Here is a 27,786-nt window from a genome sequence, read left to right on the forward strand (position 1 = left end):
AGACGACACAAATGTGCCAGCATGGTTCTGAGCGTGTGTACAGATTCAGGTCAGACTTTGAAACCAGATGAAACGCTGAAGCCATCTTAATAAGAGATGCTCTCCAGAGCACAGTGGGAGACAGAGAGTGAGAGAGATGCTGTCAAAATAAAAGGAATTGGATATCACAGGTTTAATGATTTCACTGTCAGACTGAATGATGGCGGAGCATGAAGATGTGAGGGAAAAATAAAGGAGGCTGATGGTGTGAAAACTCGCTCTGACATGTTAGCAGCTTCATCCAGCCCGTTCTGCAATACAGCCATCATCACACTCTCACTTTGGGAGCTTGCATTTAGATCACTGAATGGACCGTGCATATCAGATCACCGGGAATCAAAGACGTTTGCCATCCTGTGAAAAAGCTCATCTGTCTAACAATCTGACACGTTTCACTTCTGGTTCGGCCCCGAGAGGCTCCGGGAGATGCAGAACATCCTGAACGGGTGTTGCGAGGCAGCGCTTACACGCTTCTCTCCCTGTTGTCGGCAGATATGCAGAAAGGCTAAGAGAGGCTGACACAATTTCCGGGAGTTGCTCATACGGCTGAGCAAAAGCTCCCAGTGCCCTGTTCACTCCAGTGAATATGGGTATCCTTTGGCAAATGCAAAGTTTGGATAAGCGCAGCTCCCTGCCAGCAGCGGAGATTAAAGTTGTGTGTTTAGACGTGGATGGCAGGGACTGGCTGGGGTGGAAGTTTTCCCCACAGGCTGGGGAACGTGGCAGCTAAGGTCAGGGGCCTGCCACATCACAGCCCTAAAAATATCCTCCGCATTTGATGCCCGTCACAGAGCGGTTATACAATCGCTGCCCTGACTTGAGCCTGCCAGAATTAAACCGTAGCATGTTCTGCCTTTAAGGACTTTCTCCCCGACGAGCTGCCAGGATGATGAAAACAACATTCTCGAGAAGGAAAACAGACTTCAATCTCTCGGTGAGTGGTGCTGAATATGGATGTGGAAAAAAAAGCAATAACCCCAAAGTGTTTTTGTCTTTGGTCATGATTGCAGAGGTAGAGAAGTGGTGGGGAGGGGAAGAAAAAGAAAGTGTTGTGTTTCTTTTCCCCCCCTCAAGCTAATAAATCGTGTGTGAAAAGCAGCCGCGGTGAAGAAATGGCTTCTCACAAGTCAAAGACTGGCACCAAGATAAACGTAACAAAGGCGGAATCCGGTGCAGCGGATGTGTACGTCACACCTGGGGGCTACGAGCTGGAGAAGATCCTCAACCGCGGGAGTGTGGCGTACACCCATGTCAACGAGGTCTGGCCCAACGTGTACATCGGAGACGAGTGAGTAACAAGCTGTGAAACCCTAACCCTAACCCTAAGTGAATAAAACAATATGGAGGATTCAAATGAATGTTCACGCCGGCTTCTCGCAGGCAGACGGCAAAGGACAAGTCCAACCTGAGAGGGCTGGGGATCACGCACGTGTTGAACGCAGCGGAGGGGACGTGGAACAACGTGGACACCGGCGCTGGTTACTACACGGACATGGACGTCGTGTACTATGGCGTGGTGGCCGAGGACGTCCAGACCTTCGACCTCAGCCAGTACTTCTTCTCTGCGGCTCGGTTCATAGAGGAGACGTTGAAGAATCCTCAGAGTAAGACGACAGGGAGTTGCCCCGAGACAATCACACTTGAACTTCCTACGAGCAAGAATCAACTTTGTGATTTGACAGACATGACCTTTAAGTTGTGAAAGACCGCGCGTGGCAGCTCCCTCATCGTGTGACTTGTCCGCAGATAAGCTGCTGGTGCACTGCGTGATGGGAAGGAGTCGCTCCGCCACCCTCTTCCTGGCGTACCTCATGATCTGCGAGGGCATGACGGTGGTGGACGCCGTGGAGCACGTGAAGAGACGCAGGAGGATCATCCCCAACTGGGGCTTCCTGAAGCAGCTGAGGGAGCTGGACACGCACCTCCTGGAGCAGAGAGACGCCCTGGAGCAGAGATGATCTCAAAACTTGGGTCAAAAGCAAATGAAGAGAAGTTCAAGAGACATCTTCTATTATTCAGAACAAGTACAAGTTAGGTGATGGATTATTTGACACAAGTTTCAGTAAACTCAGTCTCCCAGTGAGGGATATATACTCAAGTCTCGGTCTCAAATAGTTAGACAAATGTAAATCACTTAACAAGTACTTAAAGACGAGCTCTAGTCCAGTCTTGAGTTTATAAACTAATAAAGAGTTAAGTCCTTCCCGAGATTAAGTTCAAGTCGTTTCAAGTAAATATCAGCAGACGTCAAATCAGACGATTCAGCAGCATATGAACATTCTCTCTTTAAGTGTTTTTTTTCAGATAAACTGTCAACTGTTGCCGTCAAATTTGTTTTCTTTTGTATTGTTTTTACTTCACTGGGACTTTAACAAAACTACATGAATGTTTTTGCTTTGACGTTTCAAGTCAAGTTTGCAAAGGGTGAAATTTGAAAAGTTAATCAGCTCTGAGAGCAGCTAAGTCCAGTTTCCCTGTTTGGCCTGTAATCTCAAATTACTTTTTGTAATTACGTTAATTACCCACAAATTCAACATTTAGCACTGCGTTCTCGTTGGCTGCTTCAAATTAAAAGGAGAGCAATCAGGTACATGGTCAATCATAATTTATTCTTATGCTAAAATGTACAGCATTTGAAGTGACTGACAAAAGGAGAAAAGTCATAAATACAAGAATGTCATTCTGTCCCATTTTTGTGCACATAGCCAGGTATTTCCCCCCCGTTTCTTTACCAGCAACTCTGTACAGGTACAAAGGCTACAAAAGAGCAATATAAACAAAAACACAAGTACAAGTTGCGTTTTACATGCAATCCATTAGCTTAGTTTGGTCTATTCACAGGCGCTATTCTTCTACACTTCGGTAAAATATAAATCCAACATTTTATAAAGATAGAAAACAAATCTACAGATGGAATGAAAACGTAGCTTTTTTTTAAAGGCATTATGTAAAATATCGACTTTGGACTAAATTTATATTTTCTTTCTCGTTATTTGTCGTTATAATCATTTAGTTCTTTTTACATTCTGCCACACTTCTGGACACTTTGAAATGTTTTAGAATCTCTCTGGGTACAAACACTGAGATATGCTTTGTTATTTTTGACAGAAATCAGTCTGCTTTATTAAACAGAAAGCTGCCTCAAGGAGATCTGTTACAAAAAGACTTCAGAAGTATACATACATAGCAATAAAACCTCTCAAACCAGAACAGAAAACAGGACTAAGTTTACATTTCTTTACATTATTAGAATTAACAAAATATAGTTTCATCTTTCTCCCCGCGGAGGGAAACCTAATAAAGGCCAGATATCTTTAAAATGGCTTGCTATTAAGCACAACACTTGTACAGTACTACTCAATGCACTGTCACTAACAGAGACTGAAGCATGCTAGTTGTCACTTTACAAAATAAGTACAATAATTTAAATATACAAAGGCATGAGTATAGTACAAACTAATCGCCAGCACTGTTAGACAGGTACACTGAACAGGTTCAAACAGCCACTAACTCCACTTGTAGCAGGCACATTAAATGGCTTCATTTGAGGCTGCTACACGACTGCAAGAGCACTGATGACATCTCTACGTCTGAGATCCGAACCCCGCCCAACTCTAAAAGACACATCCGAGACACTAACACTAATTAAATAGATTTTCATCGTAATGATGTAAGGCTTCCCATCTGGAGGAACAAAAATACTTTTTTTAAACATTAGCTTCAAAGTTGACTCATCGATGAAAAAATTTTGCATTCTTTCCAAGTGCTGCTGCTGGTTTTTAAGTAATAAAACAAAAAATTTAAAAAAAAATCAAAATAAAACAAGGCCAGATCAGTGCATCTTCAAACAGCAGAGTGCACGTGAGAGGAACCAGCTTGGTCCGGCCGGAGTCACCGCCTCATGAACTGTCCTTTCAGGGACTGCTTGGACATGCCCGTGTTCATGTAGCCATGGTGTCCAGCTGGAGTGTACACCATGTTGCCATGTGGTGGAGCCTGCATGGGCTGCTGGGGGTATGGCTGTGTTCCCATCATGCCCATCTGCATAGAGTACTGGGGTGACTGGTTCATATAGGCATGGTTGCCATGGTAGCCACTGTTCATCATGGGCTGGCTCATGCTGTAGCCGTTCATGGCGTTGAGGGAGGACATGTTCATGGAGTTGACGTTGTAGGCGGGCGCTGGCATGATGTTCATGCTCATGTTCATGCGCGGCATGGCGGCCAGCGTCCTCGATGGCGCCTGCATGGCCACGGTCTGTGGCGGCCGGGCGTACATCTGCTGCTGGTGGTGCGACAGTGGGGCCGACTTGGAGCGTGCGGAGATGTGACTCTTGGAGGCCATTTGGGGCTGGATCCGCTGCGAGGGCGAGATGCCCATGTTGCGCTGCAGCATCATGGGCGGCGGGGAGCTGAGGTTGGGGGGAGGGGTCATGGTGGCCTGCACCTGTGGGTTGGGGACTCGATGGGGGGTCTGGGACAAGGAGACCAGGCTGGAGTGCTGCGACGAGAGCGAGGACGTGTTTGCATAAGATGTTATGGGATGTGAGGCCGAGTGGTTGAAAGGCAGCGAGTGAGGGTGGTCGATGAACGTGTTGGTGAACTGCTGCAGCTTGGCCAGACTGAGGCCAGACGACTGGGAGTAGTGCCCGCTGCTGTACTCCCCCTGGTGGTTGATCCTCTCGTAGAGGGCGAAGTTGGGGTTGCCAGATTCGGGGATGTCGGCCAGCTGCATGGTGGTGGTGAAGTTGGTGGGGATGGCGCACTGGGCCATGGGCTGCTGCTGGCTGTGCTGACCGTGTTGATTGTGAAGACTATGCTGAGGGTGCTGATTGTGCTGGCTGAGCTGATTGTGCTGCAGGTGGTGATTGTGGTGGTGACTATGCTGGTTGTGGGGATTGTGTTGACTGTGCTGGCTGAGCTGATTGTGTGGAACATGCTGATTGTGTTGGCTGTGCTGATTGTGTGGGCCGTGCCTGCTGTGGGAGTTGTGTTGACTGTGCTGGCTGCGCTGGCTGTGTTGACTGTGCTGGCTGTTGCTGGGAGGCCGCTCCACCACCACGCAGCCCTGTGGCGACTTCACGTTGCAGTGGGGCGGCGAGCTCAGGCTGTTCTGCTGAATCATGCCGCAGCTGCCGGGGTTGACTGCAGCCATTTGCTGGCTCACGGCACAGCTGCTCTGGGCCAGGCCACTGGGGGGGATGCTGCCATAGGAGCAGCTGTTCTGGGAGGGGCCTGCCCCACAGATGCTGCCCCCCATGGTTGAGTCGTAGCTACTGGGGTTCTCGTAGTTCTCCGTGGTGCTCTCGATGCTGCCCAGATCGCTGAAGCCACTGTCCACCACCTGCTGCGAGTGATCCGAGACGGACGGCACGTCCATCATGGGACTCGTCTCCATGTTGTGGAGCGAGGGCACTGAGATGGCACTGTGGTCGGGGCTGATCTGGGTGTAGCCGCTCTCCAGGATGGAGACAGCCGGGCTGTTGACGGAGCGCACTGACTGACTCGGATGGGACTGCGCGGAGGAGAGGGGGCTGCTGTGGTCTGACTGAGGGCAGTCGTCCAGCGAGGTGAGCTGGGGGCTCTGGGCCACGTGGGTGTAGGTCTGCAGGCTCCTGCAGGGCTCCTGGCTCTCCACACACTCTTGGAAAACAGTCTCTCGTTCGGTCTCCTGCGTCAGGGACTGAACAGCTTGGGCCGTCTCTGAGTCAATCTCGGCGCAGATTGGGGGATCCTCCCTCAGCACGGGGCTGACTGTCTGCCTCTCGGCGCTCTGAGAAGGCGGTTGATCCGGACAAGGGCTCGGCGTGCTCTCTTCCTCTGACTCAGAGTCCACAGGGTTATCAGAGTCCACGGCTGCTACTGGAGCAACTGCTACAGCTTCAGATGGTGGTGATGCTACTGTTGTGTCAGTCGCTGCCTCCTGGATGCTTTCTGCAGCGGTAGCTTGTTCCTCATCACTACATTTTACTGTAGAAACCTGCTGACTCAGCTCAGAGTCATTGTCTTCTTTTGGATCTAAAAAAGGTGGGGGGCATTCCGGCATCTCTTTCCAACTCGGTTCCAACTCTGCTCTGCTGCTCTCAGGTGCTTCCGTCTTCGTGTGACTGTCCTCTTCGTCATCCGCATCCTGATCCTCCATTTGAGTTCTCTGCTCGTCGTCCTCCTCATCGTTCTCATTCTCCAGTGATACAGCTGCCTGTGTGCTGTGTTCCGCATCTTTGGCTGGGAACTCCTGCTCGTGTTCACTCTCCTGCTGGTCGTCCTCAGGTGGTTCGGGGGAATCCCCTCTGTCGTCAGGCCGGGGGGAGAAGGGGCCAGGCGAAGCGGCAGGTGAGCAGACCGGCGAAGCGATGGGCGATCCCTCAGGGGAGCTGGACTTCTGTGAGGCGTGGTCAGCGGGACTCGAGGGCTCAGAGGGGAGCCTCTCTGACATGATGTCCGGACTGGCCACGCCTCTGCCGGCTTTGCTGCCCTTGTCTGTGCCGGCAACATCCTGGTCTGGTTCCTCTTTTGCTTCTTCAGTCTGAATGTGGTGCTGCTCCGCTTCCATTGGGGTTTCCGGGGGCGTGTACAGGTTGAGCTTAAAGCCCATCTTTCGTTCATTCTTTAGTCTCCATTTGGGAGGGCCACGCTTCACTCCTTTGGGCCAGCCTTTCTTCCGTTTCACTAGACGGGGTCTGCCGGGTCTCTTAGAGAGGACGTCAGCTCCTATAGAACAAAAATAATAATAAAGAAAACCACATTGTTTTTGTTTTGTCAGAGAGAAAGAACAATCTGCTGTAAAATGATTCTACGAGAAATAACACACTTCAGTAATAATGGTTTCAATGTAGAATAATAATGGGTATTTTTTATGACACTCTAGATGCAAATACCTTCATTCCAGTGTTCAAGATTGTCTTTCCGTGCATTCTTCTCCAGCCTGGGGCGACCTCGCCGCCGTTTTATTGGCATTATCGGCAGCTTTTCTTTCCGCTCCTCCTCCTCCTCCTCTTCCTCCCTCTCGCCCACTCTGCAGGTCCGCTCCAGCAGGGGCATCGGGCGCTCGTCCTCGGAGTTGTCGAAGGGCTCGTTCAGCACCTCCGTCGTCTCGGAGATGGTTTCTGTTGTCACGCTGCTGTTTATTCTCTTTCTCTTACGCCCTCTCTTCTTGAGGACAATGGTTCGCTGAAACACAAACACAAGAACAGCCCATCAAAACACGGTAAAACCTCGCGAAATTCGTTTTGCACACTGAAAAACTAGGGCACTAGGTTGATGACCTCCATGAGGATAGAGCTGAAATCCATTCAGGCTTTTGTGCTGAATGTTAAACAGTTTAAACCGCACTGTTAGACTAAACGTTTGAGCGAAGCAGACTAGTGAGGAAAACCACAAATGAGACAGCAGAAACCACAGTCTGTATTTTACATTCTCCAGTCGTTTCCCACCGGCTCCCTATGACTCAACCGCTCTTCCTCCGAAATCCTCCACAAGAAGAATGCGAAATCAATACTGTAACTAATGCACTGAAAGAAACCCCAGCAGCCACTGTCATTCTCCTATGGTTTCCATACAGTTTCTGCTGATAAGGTCTCCCTGACACCACGCAGCTGGCTGTAATATTATCTCCAGCACAAGGGGGCAGTGCCATATAAACAGACCAGATGTGAAAAGCATGGAGGAGGGCAGTAAATTAACCATGACCACTGACAATAGTACAAGGTTTATCCTGCACAGTCTCGACACCAGCAGTGAAAACACAATCTATTATCTACAGCTGCAGGCACGCGGGGAGGCTGCAGATGACAAGAAGAAGCCACTGAACCCTCCAGTGAATTCATGAATATTTATCAAACCTTTCCATCTCACTAGAGTACACAACATGGTCCCTAATGAAGGGAAGAATCTTGTGATATACATTCAATTCCACTTTGTGATGGAATAAAATCCCAGATAACCACAGAGGAAATACCACAGAGGGGGAAAAAGGGCAGCTTGCCGTGGTGCTAAAGATGAATCACGTCCAACAAACAATAGAAGTCACCTTTCTCTTGGCTGCGAGCATCGCGTGGGCTTTCGTCAGGATGGGCGGTGAGCCATCAGAGCCGTCGGAGTCTTCCTCGTCTTCGTCATCATCCGCTTCATCATCGCTGACGTCCTGCAACTGCTGGATGCGCCTGGCCCAGGGAGGCGCGGGGCGGCGCTCATACGTCCTGTAGGGGACCTTGCAGTGGACCTTCGTGAGAGGTTGTCTGCTACCGTGAGTCATCATGTAGCCCTCTCTCTCCTCCTTCACCCAGCGATTGGCCTGCTCCTTCAGCCGCTCAGCCTGGTAATTAAACAGACAAGAAGCATTATCTCTGGGAAAGGCGCACACGCACGGCGCCAACATCTGAGCAACGAGGCTAATGGGAAAACAAGAGATTGGAATTAACATCATGACAAATGAATCACTGTAGGTTTCTCCTGGTAATAAAAGCAGCGTGCCGATTGGATGCCGGCCCGTCATGGAGGAAACATTTCCATTAAGCAACCATGGAAAGATTGAATTTCATGGAATATTCAGCACTATTAATTATGTAGGTAACTGATTTAGGGCAATTTTGCACAACATAAGATGCCTGCTGACAGTGAGAATGCTTTTCCCATTAATGCCCTATATTTGAACTCCTTAGCTCATCAAACAAACATTCAGTCAGGGCATTGCGGGCGTGTGTAACCAAATAACTAGCTCCTGATAATTGAACAAGGTAACATACATCCATTTCTGCCTCCCTCTCCTCCTCGGACAGGACAGCGTTGATACTCGTGGAGGGCGTCCAGCGTAGGGCATCGGGGTCCACGTCGTTCTGACGTGGGTTCGCCCTCTGCGTGTCCTTGTGCCTCTGAATCAGCCGCTCTCTTCTGATCAACACAATCCTGCGTCACAGTGAGAAAAGCCAGTGAGTTTGTGGTCCGCAGAAGAACGAGCCAGAGTAGAAATAACTCAGACAGGAGGTGACATGTGGTTAAATATGAGTACAAAGACGAGCTCCTCGGGACACCAGGTGCTCCGTGTCCTTGGGGGTGCTTAACCTGACTTACTTCTGTCAATATTCAGCGGCATTAATGGATACGCTGTTAAAAATACCCGATGGCCTGGATAAGTCAGAAAGCGTACAGAAGTGGCAGCGCCGGCTGAAGGAGACTGCGGATCGGAAACTGACCTGCCATCCTGTCTGTCAATCATGCCGAGCTGCTGGAGAGTAGCGGCGATGTCGTGCGGACACATCCCAGTGGCCCTGCTTATTCCTTTAACACTGATGTGTTTATCTGGGTGCTTATAAAGGTACTCCAGTATGACACTTTTCCAATATGCCAGGTAAGATAAGCGACCCAGATCTGACAGGGGCTTCTCCGGGGAGCCGGCTTGTCCTTCTTGCCTGGTGAGAAGGTAACCTAAAAAGACACAATTCAAACAAAAACAGAATGCTTTAGTCAAGCTAGCGGCCGGGGTTATTTCAAACTGCAATCCGATATACACCCCCCCAACCCCAACCCCTCCCACCATTATGGATTGCATATTCATGTGGGGATGTGACACTGAACCCTGCGTAGGATTTCACCTTCAAACAGTATAAAGGGAGATGAGGCAATCACTTTTTCTCCCCTTCAACCTCTGTCAGATGCTGTGATACACGCTGTCAAGGGCAACAGAGCGAGGCGAGTTCAGAGGAAGCAAAGCGACAGAGAAGCAGCTGGATATCATTGGTCACAAGAGACTGCACTTAGGAGAGATAACGTACAAGGGAGAAAAAAAAACACCTAATACTAATGTGTATCTGTGTTTAATTAGTTTTATAGCAGCCCTGTCAAGGGTCATCCATTATGAGCGGGCAATAAATTAATTAATGGCTTCTAATGTGCACCCACTGCCGAGAACCAAACAAGCAAATCTAATCACCAAACAGTGAACACATAATATTCCAGTAATCATCACAATATTCATTACTACAGCTAAGAAGAGGAGGCTGTGACAACAAACACTTAGGGATGAATATTCAAATCAATTAATTGAAAACAGTGATGTTTCATTCTGTGTGATTTCACAAGTATATTATCATTAATAACACTAAAGAGGTGCTTTAAGGGTGAGTTATTATTTGAAAGAAGCCATTTTTTTAATTTTTTTTTAACATAGGCACCCACTGAGTCTGTCCTCTCACGGCCACCTGAGACAAAGTGTTCCTCTAATACAGTCCAATATAACAGGAAAGCTTAATCTAAACAACTTCCAGCTCCAAAGCTACATTTTCCAATAAAGCCTTCAAAGAGCTCAGAACTCAGCTGTGCTCAGTCTCCCTTAATCCCCGTCTTTGTTATCAGCACACTCTCAATATCACAGATCCTCTCGCATCTCTGTGTCTCAATGGCTCCCAAAGTGAACAGGAAATCAAATGCTCCATTACCGCCCTGCCTCCCTCTCCACACCCGCTCCCTTTTCCACTTCTCTTCATCACACACAAACTCAGCAAAGAGACAACTCTTGGAAATAATAAAACGGCTATAATGACAAAAAAAAAAAAAAAAAAAGGAAGAACACTGAACACAGAAATCCACTCAAGGCAGCGACTGTTTTCATAAGTGGACCGCGAGGCTTTAAATATTGTATGTGATGCATTACTGGACTAAAAAAGAAGAGGAGCATCCACACCTCGTCACATCTGAGGCAGCGAGAGAGAGAGAATTAGGAGCTTTTTCTGTGAAAGTGTTCTTCAGGCGATGCTGAAATGCTATTGGCCGTCAAATAATGTATGCAGCCATAATGTAATGTTTATCAGGGCTAATCTGCTGTGATTGCCTGACCACTGAACTCAAATACTCTTGATTAGGTCACTTCAAAGCCTTAAACAAATAACAGCACCTTGCCACAAGCAACAAATTCAGCCCTTAATCTGGAATTGTTTTTCAAGACCAACGAGAGAGAGAGAGAGAGAGAGAGAGGGAGAGAGGGAGAGAGAGAGAGAGGAAAAGCCAGTCCAGCGGTCTAAGAAAGCATTAAGGAACTTACTGAAATCAATAAGGAACCTTCCAAATCCTTGCCTTTGGTACTGAGGCATGATCATTATGCAGGAGACATTGTACTTCTGCTGGCAAAGCTTTTCCTGAGGGAAGGAGAAACAGATCAAGTATGTCAGAGCTCTGCTGAAGCTGGCAATTTACTGCACCTGCCATTGTCCTTGTCTAAAGCGGTGCACATGCACACCACACACACACTGTGATGAGCTCACACTAAGAGGTTTACCCGGTTCTGAATTATTATGGCTACAATATGACTATCATTTTTTTTTTTAAGTTAATCTGGATGTTATTTCCTGATTATCTAACAGTGAAAATACACATCATAACACAAAAGCTTTTTTTAAAAATGGGTTTACTTTGTCTAAATAAAACAGTTTTTACATCTAATTTAAAGTTCTGTAATATATAGATTAAAGGAGCAAATCCACACAGTTGAGAGGCCGGAGGATGTGAATACTTGGTGTTTCTGTTATGACTCATTAACTGACTCAGCACTTAAGCACTACTGTGGGAATAAAGCTAAATACAACAATGCACAGGTCAGTCTGTGTCGCCGTTCAAAAATGGTGTGCGGTATTCCTTCATTTCCCATATAATCACTCTGTAACTCTTACCTTGGAGAAATAGCCCACAAGATGACAGCCTTTCTCATCATTCTTTGTCAGTATGTAGAAGAGGAACGGCTCCACATCATAATACAAGGTCTTGTGATCCAGGAAAAGCTTGGCTAACAGGCAGAGGTTTTGGCAGAATAGTTTGCTGACATTTCCATCAACCTAAGCACGGAATAAAAAAAAGAGCAAGAGGACACTGTTCAAACCGTTCCCATTTTTCCCTCCTCCTCCTCCTCCTCCACCTCCACCTCCACCCGGAGCCCATTCAGTGGAATCTCATGCAGCATACAGTTATTGCTTTATTGCTGTGAAGGGAAGCTGACCTCAAATACAGAGAGGTTGTCCTTTCTGTAGATTTCATTGGCTGGCGGGTGGAACCAGCCACACTTCTTTGTGTGCCTCTGGAGAATGTTTTTGCTTCTCATGTACTTCAGACAGAACTCGCACAGATAAAGCTTTTGTAATCTGGTGGAGACAAAAGGGAGAGCCGCAGTTTGTACTTCAGCATGAATAGATATTTTATTTTTAAAAAGGGATGTTGGAAAGAAACTGGCATTCAAATTGTGGTGAAAGAATCAACATTACCTTGAATATTCAGGCGGGTAAGGTGACGAATACCAGGTTTGAATCTCATACTTCCCAAATTCGATAACGGCAGGGCAACGCAAGGAGTCTGTGTTCATCAGAGATCCAGTTCTCTGCGAAAAGACGGAACAGACACATAAATATGGTGACCTACATAATTCAAAGATAGTGTCTCTATTCACCAGCTTCTGTTATTGTTATATAAACTGTCAAATCAACTATAGTTCATAGATCTCATGTGAAAATAACCTAAATGTAACTTGTATCTTATTTACTGTCCTTTAAATATCTTCTTACTTTTTTGTTTTTAAATCCCAAAGCTTTTAGCAGGTTTGGGACAAGTTGTGTTTTGTTTTTGTGTGTAACATACTTTTTTCTTAACTCCATAGTTAAAAGTGCTATATAAATAAAGTTAATTATCATACATAATATAATAATGTCACCCGTCTCACCCACCAGCATCCTTAACTTTTCAAACTGCTGAGTTACTCTAAAAACAATTCAGCTGTTAATCCTGACCAGACAGAATTAGACGTGTATATTACTGAGGATGAATGAGATTATTATTAAATATAAATATTGCAGCATTAAACGGGAGTAGATGTTGAGTAAGGTCGGCCTTGTTTGTTCACCTGTGCAGCGAGTTCCTGGACACACTTGAACGTCTCGAAGTCCTCCTCTCTGACGTGGTCTCTGGACATGGCCGCGAGGTCCGCATGGGCCTCCTGCTTCACGCGCAGGTCCCCGTCGTGGCCTGTTATCATCACAATAACACAACATCAACCCATCAGATAGCAGATCAGCAGCGGCCTGTATGAAGCAGCCGTGGCTGAATAATCTCATAAATGCATTTTATGCAAATGTGCTTATACTGTGAGTGCTGCTGCTGAGCCTGTTTGAGGCCATGTCTCTGAGGAATTTCATAATGTATCATCTTTGCATGTTTATATGGAAATCCCTAATGTAATGAAGTGAAACTAAATCACTCTAATTGCGTAACCGCTTTCATGTGCTTAGTCATCCACCAAGACAGTTTCCCATGAATTAAGAAGCAGATGCAGTGAAGAGAGCAAGTGTCGACATGAAAAGCAACTGATGTTGGAAAGCAGGCGGTAATTTTATGAAAGACAGCAACACCATGACTTAACCACCAAAACAAAAACCATTACGTGAGAAAGTGATCTGTCATTAACATATTTATGGAAATGTTGCTGCAATAACTATGTTTGTGCAGTTTATTGTTTAGAAGTGCTTGAAACATATAGCCGATTGTTTTTCCTACGTGTGATTTCTTAAACTGTGACTTCACTCCTGAAGACGATGAAATGTAAGGGTTGCTGCACCTCCGGCTATAATCATCATGTCAACTTGGGTGGGTGAATCACTGGGTTGTATGTGTGTAATGACCACTGGAAGTGCGGTTGAGTGGAGACAGTGATTTGGAGAGTGAGGGTGGGATGAGGAGGAGCACTGATGTGACTACAGCTTCTACTATGTAGTGATGACAATGTGGGCACTACAGCAGAGGGTCAAGAGCAGAGCAAGGAGCATGAGGGGGTTAGTGGGCCATGCACTATGACAAAAAGCCAACGGGCGAGAGGATGGAAGCCACGTAAACGCCGCAGCCAAGTCAAAAAACGCAACGAAACTGGGTTAAGAAACTTAAAGAATTCAAATTAAGCAGAAGATTAGTAGTCTGTTAGAGTGTTGATGGTGTCCTCTCAAAGAAAAGATTAGCTCTAGTCTGAAAAAAAACAAAAAAAACTGCGAGTGTTAAGCTTTAAAAACAAAACAAAGAAGAAACTTAAAGGTGAGGAGACGCAGGTCTTGGCTGGAGTTTCGAGCCTTGCTTACCATGATTATTCTCAGGCTTAATTCTTCCGTCTGTCAAGTCTCCCTTTCCTGGCGAGGGGGGTCCCTTCTGAGGGCTCACTTTATACCTCAGCCTGCCTAGTGTCCTGTGCTTTTTAAGGAAGGGGTTACGTTTGAAACGACTGACCATCTTAAATGGGTGTCCTCTGGGTCGGCCTGGCCCCGCAGATGTGGAGTGTAGCCTATTTTTAGTAAACTCGTTCTTTCCAAGAGGCTGGGGCCCCGTTTTGGATGCGTGAGGGGAATCCTGCTTATGATGCATGCGCTTAGGCGGCGCATAGCAAGGTAGTCTCTTTTTCCGCGACTGTCCCTGAGTAGTATAAATGTGAGAAAGTCCGTCAAATAGTCCCTTCAGTTGGCTGCTATTACAGAGACTACTCAGGGAAGGAACACTAGACTGGCTGGAAGAGCTCTGGGGCGAGTTAGCGGAGGTGGAGCTGCTGGACACCTGCGAGGGGGGGCTAAATCCCGGCAGCGTAGGTGCCGGAGGAAGTGCAGAGGACGAGAGGGTAATCATTTGCGTGGCGTCAGCAGCAAAGGTAAACAGCTCTGGGGGCATAGAGAGTTTGGGCGCACCCTTGTCTCGAGAGCTTAACTGATTGGCGGGGGACTCGACGGTTACAGGTCGCGAGCGACGGCCCACCGGAGAAGGGGTAAAGAATTTGGAAAGCCCATCGATAAGCCCTTTGGTTTTCTTGTTAACGGTGAGTGTAGCTGAGGTGGAGGTGGGCGTGAGGGGTAGAGTGGTGGTGGTGGGGGTGGAAGTGGTGAATTGGGTGGCGTTGACCGCACAACAGGGGTCTGCAACAGCCAATCTGTCTCTGGCGTCCTTCACAGATGCAGCATGACCAGATGAAGGTGTGGAACAGACGGTAATCTTTTGACCCCTACCAGGTGACCCCCTTCCTCCAAGTGCTACCATGCAGCCGTCACCACGGGTTATAGAGCTGCAAAGACAAGAACAACAACAGACAGTGTGTTTTAAAAGGTCACATCTCACTTGCATAAGCACATATGAGCCATTTTCAGACATGACCCGCGGGTTAAAGCCGAAGAATTGGCTACAGAAATTATCCACAGTTTGCCTTTCACACATGCATAACACAGCGTGAGGTTCTCCGCACAGAGACGTTTGAAACAGTATCAAATTCTCCACGTTATTCGGGGAAGAAATGGAGCAGCCGGGTGCAGAGGCAGGAAGTGACGCATTACCTCTTCTACAGAGATCACATGATGTTCTTGACAACACAGAGACACCGGCTCTTATCACCACAAACTCTCTAGAGACCTTCATTGGTGTCTTCTACGGGTACGACTACACTTTGTCACGCCGAGAATTATCCTGGATTTAACCGGCCATTATACTATCAGACCAGAAGGGGAGAAAGTTCCCAGAAGCTGTGGAGCGTCTCACTCGGATATTAGCTTTCACACATGCACCAGCTCAGGGTGAAATGTGGAGGAGCTTCGGAGTCCAGTGCATGTCTGAAAGCAGCTTTAGTCAACAGCCATTCTGGGGTTTGTGCGCTTTAATCAAGTATTTTTCATATCACGCTTCTTGATGAACTCTCCTGCATTCATCTGACATATACAGTTACTAGTTAGTTACTAGTTACTTTGCAGATCAAGCCTTTAAAAAATAAAACGGTTGATAAAAATCTGAAATATGGCTGTTGTGCTGAGTCAGTAACTAATTATGATTATAATTTCCTTGTTTCTTGTCTTGATTTCTTCACAGCTTGGTGAGTTCACTACAGTCAGGGTCTTATTTTTTGGAGTTTTGAAGATCATTTTCTATCAGCTACCTGTGACTGTGCTCACCAAAGTAACTGCTCAGATTAAGAACCCCACAACACAGCACACGACAGCAGCGGGTCAAAGCTGAACCCAGGAGTCGGCCTGTAAGCTGCACTGGATGTTTACAATGATACAATGAGGTAATCATTTTACTCTCAACCTGGGGGTTCTTTTGAAAACTATATTTGTAACCGCGCAGAACCTTTTTTTAGAATGCTGCTGTGTTCCCGGTTATTAGCAAAGAAGTCAGAGAGAGTGCCATCTCATTATTTTCAGCAGGAGCGTTTCTTCTTACAGATTTCTTCACACTTACATTCTTTGTTTGAGCTTATTTCTGGGCCTTCCGATTGGCTTTGCATATCGACGTTTGATCTGATCGGCTTTCTGGTGCAGCAGTTTTCTCCCGTTGTCCTTTGGCCTGCATACTTGGCAGATCCAGGTTCCTGGAGGGTGTCCAAACACAGAGAGCATCGTTTGGGTTGGGTTCATCAATTCAGAGGACATATACAGTATATTCATTTGAAACATCTCCTTTAATACCGCGAGCTGGCGAGAATCCCACCAGCTCACAATGACAATCAATTACTCAGCACAAAGCGAAAATCCATATGAAAAACATTGGGTCAATTCTCTGTCCAGAGGAATAGACTTCGTGTCAGACTGTTGAGCAAAGCTATGTGACTTGGTTGAATTGCCTGCCAAATGTCCTACTACAGTACGTGCACCATCATTACAAGCCTCGCCGTGGGGTCAGTCCTGTAATCCAGAGATAGCAAATCTCCCCGGGGATGCTGGAATAATTTGATATGCATGCAAAGCTCCTAATAAGCCACTGCAGCCTCACAGTGTGCTGAGTGACAGCCCCAAATGGCCGTCTGTGAAGAAAAGGCTTTGATTTGACAGCGGAGGAGGGAACAGAGAAGCCAGACAGTGTAAACACCTCACCTTTTGGCATTCTTGAAAGCGGTGGGTCGCAGCATTCCATGTGAAAGCCCCGATCACATGAATCGCAGAATAGCATCTCGTCCTGAAAGGGAACAGCAGGTATGTGTGAGGGATATCCCTGTTGCATACATGTAACACCTCTCACGTCATTTAAGTCTTTTGGAAAAATAAGCCCAATTGTGCAGAAGAGAGGCTTAAAAGTCTGAGGGAAAACCAGAAAATCCTCAGGGAGGCACAAAATGAGATCTACATCCGAGCCAACACAAGAACAGGGTGTGAGTTGAGATGTATGCAGCGTTATACTTACAGCATTTTTCCCCTGTATTCGACAGGAACTGCAGGTTTTGCATTCGATACACTGCCACCGTAATCTCTTCACATTCGAGGTTAATTCGGGGGAAAACTTCAGACATGATGGATGCCCTTCAGATGCAATAAGAAATGCATTTTTTTAGCTTAGCACACTTTCACCGACACTGAGTCACAGAGCCACAGACTAAGACTTTCCATTTATTCACACAGTCAGGTTAAATATTAACACATTACAACACCGAAAACAATGGTGGGCCTTCATGTCCGCAACACATTTTTTGCCCCCGCCACAAGTTCTGCCTAAAAACAGTGTGATCAAACATCTGAGCGGCTAATTACAGATAATTTGATCCTAACGAGGCAGAAACGGTAGCAGCACTCATTCTAATGGAAGCCGATCCATGAAAGTCATGTAAACGCCTGCCTTCTCCCTCACCCTGCTCCCTCTCATGGTTGTAAAACAGCTGTTTTACAGTCAGAGAACAATTTGTGTACACTAGGAGCGGTTAATGAAAACCACCACGACACTACTTAGTCAAATTTGAGCTATAAAAATGTCACCAGGAGAACAATTCCTTACGGCATTTAAAATAATTGTTCAAACATAAATGACGCCTTGGCAGAGGTAATTTTATGGGGGGTTAGCCGCTTTTTGTGTGGAGCTAAAGAACTGTAAAGGAAATGCCACCAATCTGCACAGGGGAAAGGGTTGATCTTTTGATCCAGTGCGCCGGGTGCACGCTATAAGAAGAACCTGAATGGAGCGAAAATGATTTCAGATTCCATAATGGCCACTTACGGAGCATCTGCCCTTCTTGAGCCCACTGAGGGTTGCAAGCAATTTACATCCCTTCAAACACTCAATCTGAACACTGTGCTCCCAATAAATCCCTTAAAGGGAAGTGAAAAATGTGGAGGAAGAATGTAACATCTGCTCGACTGATGCAGACGACTGATGCTGCCGGGGGTTCGGTTATATGACGATAATAACTCTATATCGTCACAAGACAGAAATGTGTCCATAATCACTGATTTGTCTCTACACTTAAAGCTAAGGATGCTTTAATATCACTTAAAATGAATGGTTATGTCACCATTAATATAATGAATTTGTAGGGCTTCGATAAGTTGAAGTGCTTTGATTTTTGAGAGGCTTCAGACGTTTTAAACAAATGAATTTCCTGAGAAGTCACCTTTTAAAATTACCACATAAAAGCAATAAAATGGTTGATATGTAACTGCTGCTATAGATATTTTGACATTAGATTTTCATCTACCCCTCTTTTTACCATTCTAAAATTAACATTTATCATTCGGCCTGGGTGATAATTCCATATTATTCTCTTCATTCATAGGATAACAACGACATCATATTTTAGAAAATATAAGAATCTGGTTGACAAAATAAAGGATCCCAAGCAAAAAGAAGCTAAAAAACTGGCAACGTTTTGGCTCCACGTTCGAATAATATGCTTTGATGGTGAGTGAGTGACTGCGGGGCGACTTACCACTGCTCCCACAGTCTGCACAGGACAGCAGCTCTTCTGGCCGCTTGTCCCGATTTGACTCTTTCGTTCCAAGACAGAAACTGCATATAGGGATGGGGTCGACCCGGAGCTGGGTGGGAACACAAACAGAGGCAAACTGTTTAAAAAACAGAAACGGGCACGGGCTCTGTTTGTTTTTCTGACATTTTATCTCGTCAGGATTTCTTGAGCTCACTGTAGACATACTGCCGGTTATGGAGAGGAGATAAAAAAAAACAGTGTGTGGATTTAATGAAACGGCTTCAAACATACGAACTAGAAGCAAAAGCTCAGAGAATGAAGAAGAAAGAAAGAGAAGAGAAGGAGTTGAGTTCTCACAGCCTGAAATTAATAATAAATGAATCTCATCCTCAGAGATCCGCTGCGTTTTAGATCCACGTCCTTTATCCATTACATCGGAATGGGTAAGTGATCTTAGTAATCATAGTTTAAGGGCTTAATCCAATTCTTAAAGCTTGCACTCCAGTCTGAAAGGATTAACCAGCATGTTATCAAATTACCTCAATAATAAAACGGGCCTCTCATTGTTGCTGCCGTGATCCACTGTAAATGTTGCAAGTCTCAGAACAAACACTCATTTAAGGGCTTATGCTTAAGTTCAGAAGTAAAATATGAGCTTGCCGCTTAAGAGGATTTTCTCATTGATTACTCCCAACGAAGAAAGGCTGACTTCGCAGAAAGACATATTTTTTTGTTTCATCTCTAATTCAGCTGCCAGTCAGAACCTGGGAGACACTTGTTCGACTGATGCATTATGGGATTCACAGGGTGTCCCTTTAAATATGAGATCATATACCCGAGCCTCTGGAGGAGCATCAAACGAGCGGCTGCCTCCTTCCCTGAATTTAACGGTAAACAACGCTCACGGGGTGTGACCGTAAATAACCAACCTCATCATCAGTTTACACACTAAGGCCTCGACAATTGAGTGCAGCTTTGAAGGGCACTCTGGGGATGCCCATAATTAGTTCCCCGGTTTCTATGACGCAGATCACCACCACAGTCCTCCACCGAATTTGTGACCTCTGAAATCCACATTGATTCCGACCTCTTCCAGACCAACAGTTTAATTAAGGGAGATCTTTGTTTTTGACAGGGCCGTCTTTTTACAACCTGTCACACCATCCAAATGAACCCCGGGGGAGAGACGCAGCAGGGACTCGCTGTGACTTTGGCCATTGTTCCTTGCTGTTGTATCAATTAGTTGTTGCAGTGAAGGGGAAGCAGTTCACCGCCACATCAATGATTACTCTATTTTCCAACCTGCCAGGTCAATATCTGAAAGCAGCACTAGCACTGGGAGTTGACCGCTGCTTGCAGGGATGTGATTACTGACACAAAAACACCAGAACCGCTGCTGTGATGAGGCATCACCTCTCGGTTAGAACACAGCCGAGTCACAGCTCAGACAATGAGTCATCAGTGATTGTCATTCTGTCTCAAATCACAGGAGAAATATTAAATACATAGCCCGCAACTGTAAACATGTGGAACAGTCGTGGTCCTGAGGTTCATTCATAACCCACAAGAGCTGAAAGAATTGGATGTTTGGCAAAAAGTAAACAACTGTGAGAATCAACAGTCATTTATCAAGTTGCACTCTCTGGTTTCAGCTCTTTGAATATGATCATTTCTCTCTCTCTTAGCTATTCAGTCACCATCTTTCGATTTTGGACTGTTTTACTCTCACAAAACAAGCCAAGATGACATCATTGGTTCGTTGAGGTCGTAAAATGTGCTTTCCATTACTTTAGGACATTTTATGGACTAATGAAAAACATTAATCAATAGTGAAAATAATTACTAGCTGCAGCCCAACTCATAACCCTGACGTTTTGTTAACTTGACTACACAAGGTCTGTCCATTAAAAGGCTTATGAAAGTTCAAACTACATTCACACGCGGCAGCCACAAAGAAATATTAGTATTTGTGCTTGATCACAAGTCATTCTACTTCATCACTGAAAAAAAGAACTGAAGCCAAAGGCATGTGAATACACAGCCTCAGGGTTGTGATTACTACTTGTTATGTACAAAAACTACATGTCATTTTTACTATGTAGCCTGGAGGCAAACGGAAATCTGCGAGTCTTAAAACTCAGACTTTGTGTTTAACGCACGTCATAAATATGATTTGTACAAGAGAATTATAGATACAAGTGAGACAAACTTGTGTAAAGAGCTCGGAATGAATAAGACATCAGTGCTAATGTGCAGCCTGTGCATTCTGCTGATGAAACGCTCAGGGGCTGATAGGCAAGTGAAAGCCTTCACTTCATAACACGGTCTCCAATGACTGCGCCATGACGTCTCATCCAGGAACCGGAGAATTAATTTCAATCAGGGAATATTCTTAGGCCTGGTGATTAGAACCAATGGCAATTTGCGATCTGCACGGCATGAAAATGTGCAAATAGAGAAATAAACACAGCTGAGGAGACGCTGAGGATTTACTTGGGGATTCTAAATTAAGTACATTACAGGAAATTACGCTGCTTCAAAAGAGCAGGCTGTCCTGAGTGAGGGGGTGGGGTCCTATTAGAACACTGCCGGTGGAGAGAGAGAGAGAGAGAGACACCGAGACAGAGAGAGAGAGAGAGAGAAAAAGAGAGCCAGAGAGAGAAACAGAGAGAGAGACAGAGAGAGAGCGACAGAGAGACACAGAGAGAAACAGAGAGAGCTCAAGTGGTTGCATAACACAGTAGAAAAAAAAAAAAAAAAAACTCTCATTCCTTCCCTTTGTTCCTGCCAGAGTCTCTTCAGAATCTAATAAACTCTAAACCAAGACTGCTCCTTTTACCTCAAACTATCTCTTATTCTCAACACACGTCGGGCTTCAGCAGCTGAGCAGCCAGCGACGTCTCATCCCTTTTGAAGTGAATGGTAAACCTGCGCCGGGCCAGGTGATGTCATCGGCCCCAGAGCAATAGATTGAAATGTTCCAAACGGAAAACAGCAGGCCCTTTCCTCTGCTATGAGAACCGGCGCAGGACACCGTGTCTCTAAACACATCTCGGTTTCACTTTTGGCCTGACCACAGACACTGTCACAGTTGTGGCTGCAGAATCAAGGTGTCGCTTCCTGATTATTCGCTGAGAAGCTGGTGGGAACCGGCCGACGACGGCGGCTTGCGAGCAACTTCTCGGCTGCATAACTTGTGCAGCAGCCACTAGACTGCACTTCAGCTTCATCAGTCTCAACACGCGAGCTGCCAAAAAAAAAGAGAAAGACTTCACAACAAACTACCGAGATGACTGTGTGCACCACACTTAAATAGGGCCGCACAAAACAAAACAAGTTTCCATGACACGCTCTCCTGCAAATCAAGTGCGAGCTATAACAGAAACACAATCCCTGTAAACTATAAACCAACCCTGAGGTGCCAAAGCAGCGGAAGCAATGCAACCTGGAAGTTTGTTTATATGGTTTTATTTCCTCTCTGGGGCATCTCAGTTAGCACAAAGGTCATAACAGCTGCATGAAGCCTGAGACGAGAAAAAAATCTGCCCTGCCACACATACTCCGGCTCCCATTCCTCGGCCCTGTTCGTCAGGACTAGTTTACGCTTGTTTGTGTCGGCGCAAACTACCAACAGAATATCCCAATTCTGCTCACTGACGCTTTGCAACTCACAAGACGGCCAGCCACATCCCTTAAGGTCATTAGGCTAGAGTTACATAACCTCTGGGAAGCCTACAGCACACTGCCTACCACACACTGTCAGCATGACTTTCTGATTATCCAAGCTCTCTTATTATAGAGGCCGAGAGAAACGCAGCCCCAGAGGGACACACACTCTAGATGGCGTTGCTTCTGATCCTCCGAGCTAGAGACCAGAAGATTAAGAGCGCAGTTGTCCTTTCAATAAAATTCCTCTCAGTGGTGGATTTAACTTCCGCCCTGCCTCCTCGGTGGTGCTACCATGAAGAGAACCACTGGTGAAAGTTCCAGAAAAGTTAGAGCTACACAAAAGTTTTAAGATGTGTTGGGTGAGAAGATTGAGATTAATAACACAGTAATAGGCGGTGTATTAACTGCTGTGGTCACTGGGGTGTCCCCCTGACAGCAACAGAGGACACTGGGGGACATGGGGAGGACCATGCAGAGGCCAAGGTGTGTGTACCTGGTCTCGTTCGTGGGGGAGGAGTGTCACTGACGTCAGGACCAAGGGGGTCGTGGTTAGACACCGGGAGCCCCTTGGATCGACACCGCCGTGGCTGAGCTTGTACCGGGGGCCATTTTTGGACAACCTGCCGTTGTTGACCGACCGCTTGGCCGCCAGCCGTAACCGCTGCCGGAAAGCGGGGTTATCCACAATGTTCGAGAGGTCGCCCTGGTTCCTCAGATACCTCTCGATGTTCTTCAGCGAGGAGCCGTGGTTATCATCCAGGCCCTCAATGGCCCTGTTAAGTATTTTATTCCAATCGATGTGGCGCAGATCGCTTGAACTCCATATAGATTCCTTCGATGGCACAGACACATTCGCGGGCGGGACTGAACCAACTCTTCCGTGATTTCCCGGGTCCTTGTAGGAGGTGCTCCCTTTATTTGTAACCTTGAGAATAGAGCCATCGTGAACACTTAATCCCAACTGCTCCACGACGGTCTTCTTGTCCAGTCCGTGGGACGTGGCCACCGCATGGCAGATCCTCTCCTCCGACGGCCGCTGCTTCTGCCGTTTGATTTTCTGTATCGCTTCCAGAATCCACTCCGTGTACAGAGGGTTCGCAAGTTTTACCATGGTTGAACAATTAGACGCACCAAAATGTGATCCATACAGGTTCCCCCTTTCTGCTGCTGAACACTGGGTACATCCACATCCTCGGCGAAAAGGTCAAAAGGTTAAGTTCCACGCCAGCATCCACGCCCGTCCTCTCAATCCTGGGTGTCTGGCGGTGATCTCGAGGAAAAGTTGGCACTGGGTTAATTCCCCCGAAAGGTGGTGAGCAGCTGAAGTGGAGCTGGATTAAATCAATCCAACATCAAACCTGGAAACAAGAGGGAGAACAAACAAGTCATGTGCATTTCTTTCAAAAACAGCGACCTCTCATGTAAATGATCTCATTATTCACATTCTCTAAAGTGGGTATAAAAGCTAAGCTGGAGGAATGCAGGACTTTTAAGATGTGCTAAAGCACGAGAAACAAATGGATAAGAAACAGATGCAGGAGCTGTCATGGCTGCTGAAGAAATTAGACTTAATCCATTGCCTGACAGTAATAATCCACACGGCAGAAGAAGAAAAAAGCAGATGTCGGTTCCTAAACAGATTCGGTTCGGTTTCACAAAGCAGCGAACAACAACACGGCGGCCGGAGAAACTTCAGGCAGAAGTTCAGGGTGGAAAAAAAGTAGAAACCGTCTCCTGAGCAGGTCAGATATTTTTTAACATGTCCCCCCCCACACACACACACAGACACACAAACACACAAAGTTAACACTTACACTCGCAGCACGTTATTTCCAACCGCGACGTTTCCCAATCTGCGACACGAGGGAGCGGACGCAAAAGAAATCCAAAAAAATAAAGGCGCAGAATCCACGTAAAGTTTAACCGTTACTCGTCCACACGCGACTTTTTTTTTTTTTTTTTTTTTTTTGACAGCTCGACGTCCGCTACGAAGGAACCGAGCCGCGAGCGCGAGGAGCCTCCCCGGTTGACAGCTGCCGTTACCGAGCGATCACAGCCCCGCGTAACGAGCCCACGATCCCCCCGGTGGCGACCGCTGCGACGAAGAGCCCGAGTCCGAGCTGCCTCGAGTCCGAGCCCACAGATGACAAGCGCCGCCGAGCGTTACCGATTGTCACCTAAACAGTCGCCATTTTGTTACAATGTTGTAGTTTACATGAATCCGACATGACGCTGATTACAATCCAATGGAGTCTCATTAAACCCGTACCTACCACTAATGGGCCCGCCCCCCTGCGACTTCAATATTGGCTGCGAGGGCAAGATCCGACTTCTGGTTTGATGGAGCACATGTCAATCTCCGTGTGTGAGCGCAGTGCACGCGGCGCGCCACTGGCTGCGCGATCTGTCACTTCGCCCCCTCGACCCGCCCCTTAAGGTGCCGCCGGTTGATCGAGCGAGATCACCCGCGCACGGTTACGCGAACTTCGCCGCCCCCCGCAAACCACAACTTGTTTTTATTTACTCATCAACGGTTAAACGGGACGTAACGAGCGTGGAAGCGCCGGCTCCCCCGGTGTGACACGGAGGAGTATTTAACCTCATGTGGAAGTGGCGTAACACCGGGTGCCACCTTTACTCGGATTCCTCCTCGAAACACTTGGTTACACTTGAAAGTGATTTAGATCGTTTTGGACTTTAATTGGCTGTTTGTTAAATCTATCATGTGTTTGCGTTAGCGGAATAAAACGCGGTTTAAAGTGAAAACATTCCGAAAAACGGGAATCACACGTTTCCCGGCAGCAGATTCAAGAGTGTATCACTATCGCCTTTTTTTTTCCTTCTTCGTCTTCTCCTCCTCGTCTTTATCTTCCTCCACCTTTCCCCCCTCCACAGTCAAGAAGAGATGTTAATTCTCTATAAACATTCAACCGGGATGAATAAATGGAATAAAAGTAGCGGGAGGGGAATTAACGCGCTGTGTTGGCATGACCTCTTTATCACGAACCACCTCCCGACGAGGGGGACCGCTGAGCCCCGGAGGAAGGTGTTCAGGGGGGAATACAAGTTAACACGACTGCCGGGGGAGAGAGTGTCTCCCTCCATCACCGATCCTCAATCATGTGTTTCTCTCGCTTCCCCCCACCGTGCACCCGGGAGGACATGACACACACACGATCCGCCGAGGAGACACACAACACATCACGGCTCAAGTTCCACGCGGGGGGATAGAACAAGTATGGAAGAAGAAGAAGAAACGAGGAAGCTTACCGTCGATTATTTCCCTCTCTTCAAGTTTCCCCCCCTGCTTCTTCCTCTCCCGGATACTCCTCTTCATTAATCGGGGAAATGTGCGGAGACGCATCCCGGCCACGTCCCGGGGAAAAAAAATCACAGAATAAAAACAACAACAGCGCCTCGGAGGAGGAAAGGCTCCGGCGACATGGAGCAGGGAGCTGATAAGAACTAATTGAAAGGTTAATCTACACAGCAGCCTGTGACAAAGTGGTACCCTCCCCCTTCTTCTTCTTCTTCTTCTTCTCCCACTGTAGACATCCCCACTTCACTGGAGTGGAGCGGACCGTCGCCCCTTTAGTCCGCATGCTACCATCATATTGTCAGTTTCACTCCTCCACCACCTCCACTCACTCTCCCTCCATCAAACATGTCCACCGATCAGGATCATTTTATCTTTGCACTCCATGTTTCTCCCCCCCCCCCTCTTTATTTTTTAATGTCATAACACATGAAGTCCCCACGGGGCGTTTTGTGGATTCCAGTGATCATGTGGGATTGGATCTGACATAAACACACAAATCCAGACTTTTATAGTTTTTTAACAGAATCAGATGGTTCTTGCTCCCACTGACCAATTTCACCCAGGGGGCATTGTGGGATATCATACCCACAATGCAAACATACTTATCTGTTAATTAACTTCACACCCAAGGAGGAGATTTGTAGATGTTAGAAATATAATTTTTGATTATTACATTTTTTCAGTTTTTCACATTGTAACTCAGATTATAACTGTACTATAAATAGAGCGTTCAGAAAGATCTAGCATCTCCTTAAAAATATGTTTCCCCCTGAGTAAAAAGAGACGTTAGCCAGTGTAATATAATTATACCGGTGTTTAAACTCCTGATCTGGACTTTTTTATATTTTGTAAGGAAATGAGCTGGTTCTTGCTCCCACTGACCAATTTCCCCCCGGGGCATTGTGGGATATCATCCACTAACACACTTATCTGTTAATGGACTTGTTCATACCCAAGGAACATACTAGCAACATAATGTATACTATTACATTTCTTCTCTTCTACATTTTAACTCAGATTATGAAATGTACTGTAAATGCAGTTTTAAGAGATTAGTAAAAAAAAAATTAGCTATTTATTTATTCATGATTAGGAACCTATTGAGTATGAGTGTAACAGAAGTTTCTATGGGTGTTTAAACTCCTATTCCAAATATTTTCTCAATATCAATAAGCTTCACTAGACCAGAGGACGTGGAGCTGTGGTTAACAATGTAATGTCGATCATTACATTTCCCAGTCTTTACATTTGCTCATTCACCAGCTCTTTAACATTGAGACCTCACACACTGTTCTGCACAGATCTCAAACACTTAGATCCTTTAAAATAATTTTTTTTAAGTATAAAGAATAATCAATAATGTATTGTTGAAGCTCTACTTAACAGGAACATATGGAGTTTAAGCATTTGAGAAGTTTCTAAGGTTCTTGAATGATTTAAACTCCTAATCCAGACTTTTATTTTAATTTGAAAAAAATGAGCTGGGCTCACGCCCGAGGACGTGGAGCTGTAGTTGTTAGCAATGTAATGTAGATCATTAAATTTCCCAGCCTTTAGATTTGGGCTCCCCCTCGCTCTTTAACAGCATTAGAAATGGCAGAAAGCTCATTTTTCATGCAGTAATACAGATGTAATTAGAGAGATAATTGTAACTTCCCACCAGATTATGAACACACACTGTACTGCACAGGCAGCTATAAGAAAGATGGCAGGGAAACATTCTGCTCCTTTAAAAACATATTTTTCCATGTGTAACTTGGTTACACATTGATTTAATTCTCGTTTAACAGTCTTTTTAGTTGTTTTATAATTATGTTACATATTCATCAGGCGCACTTTTTATTAACTTAATGACACTTTTAATGTTTTCAATTTACCAAATCCCCCACATTTCAGTATATTCAGAATCTTCTTGCCTGTCAATCCTTGAAATTGACTTCAATTCACAATTTGAGGTAAATACGCACAGATGAAACCTTATTTCATTGAGGTGGTGTCGTCACAGCAGGTGAAATGTGAATGAGAAGGCTTCACATTTCATACACGGGGATCTGGTGTCAGTGATGGGGGCTCGGACCAGA

General features: G+C 46.1%; 2 protein-coding genes across 4 annotated transcripts; one reads left to right on the top strand and one right to left on the bottom strand.

Moving 5' to 3' along the window:
- Nucleotides 1-831: 831 nt before the first annotated feature.
- On the top strand, nucleotides 832-2,636 carry LOC133975840 (dual specificity phosphatase 29-like). The gene is made up of 4 exons (XM_062413854.1): nucleotides 832-973; nucleotides 1,139-1,327; nucleotides 1,420-1,643; nucleotides 1,786-2,636. The coding sequence occupies exons 2-4, from the start codon at nucleotides 1,152-1,154 to the stop codon at nucleotides 1,995-1,997; spliced, it is 612 nt and encodes a 203-aa protein (XP_062269838.1). The 5' UTR covers nucleotides 832-973; nucleotides 1,139-1,151; the 3' UTR covers nucleotides 1,998-2,636.
- On the bottom strand, nucleotides 2,630-25,821 carry kat6b (K(lysine) acetyltransferase 6B). 3 transcript variants are annotated; one of them, XM_062413852.1, is made up of 17 exons: nucleotides 25,657-25,821; nucleotides 22,880-23,744; nucleotides 18,718-18,826; nucleotides 17,205-17,320; nucleotides 16,898-16,979; nucleotides 16,266-16,395; nucleotides 14,138-15,102; nucleotides 12,916-13,037; nucleotides 12,284-12,396; nucleotides 12,022-12,163; nucleotides 11,699-11,860; nucleotides 11,074-11,167; nucleotides 9,230-9,461; nucleotides 8,783-8,942; nucleotides 8,068-8,352; nucleotides 6,917-7,208; nucleotides 2,630-6,749 (listed from the first exon to the last, which is right to left on the bottom strand). In XM_062413852.1, the coding sequence occupies exons 2-17, from the start codon at nucleotides 23,495-23,497 to the stop codon at nucleotides 3,931-3,933; spliced, it is 6,441 nt and encodes a 2,146-aa protein (XP_062269836.1). In that variant the 5' UTR covers nucleotides 23,498-23,744; nucleotides 25,657-25,821; the 3' UTR covers nucleotides 2,630-3,930. The 3 variants fall into 3 exon arrangements, with proteins under 3 accessions (XP_062269836.1, XP_062269835.1, XP_062269837.1); XM_062413851.1 differs by lacking the exon at nucleotides 25,657-25,821 and adding an exon at nucleotides 24,201-24,662; XM_062413853.1 differs by lacking the exon at nucleotides 25,657-25,821 and adding an exon at nucleotides 24,201-24,661 and having other exon boundaries at nucleotides 15,047-15,102.
- Between the last annotated feature and the right edge of the window lie 1,965 nt (nucleotides 25,822-27,786).

Source organism: Platichthys flesus, chromosome 20 (assembly GCF_949316205.1).
Source record: "Platichthys flesus chromosome 20, fPlaFle2.1, whole genome shotgun sequence".
Classification (NCBI taxonomy): Eukaryota; Metazoa; Chordata; class Actinopteri; order Pleuronectiformes; family Pleuronectidae; genus Platichthys; species Platichthys flesus.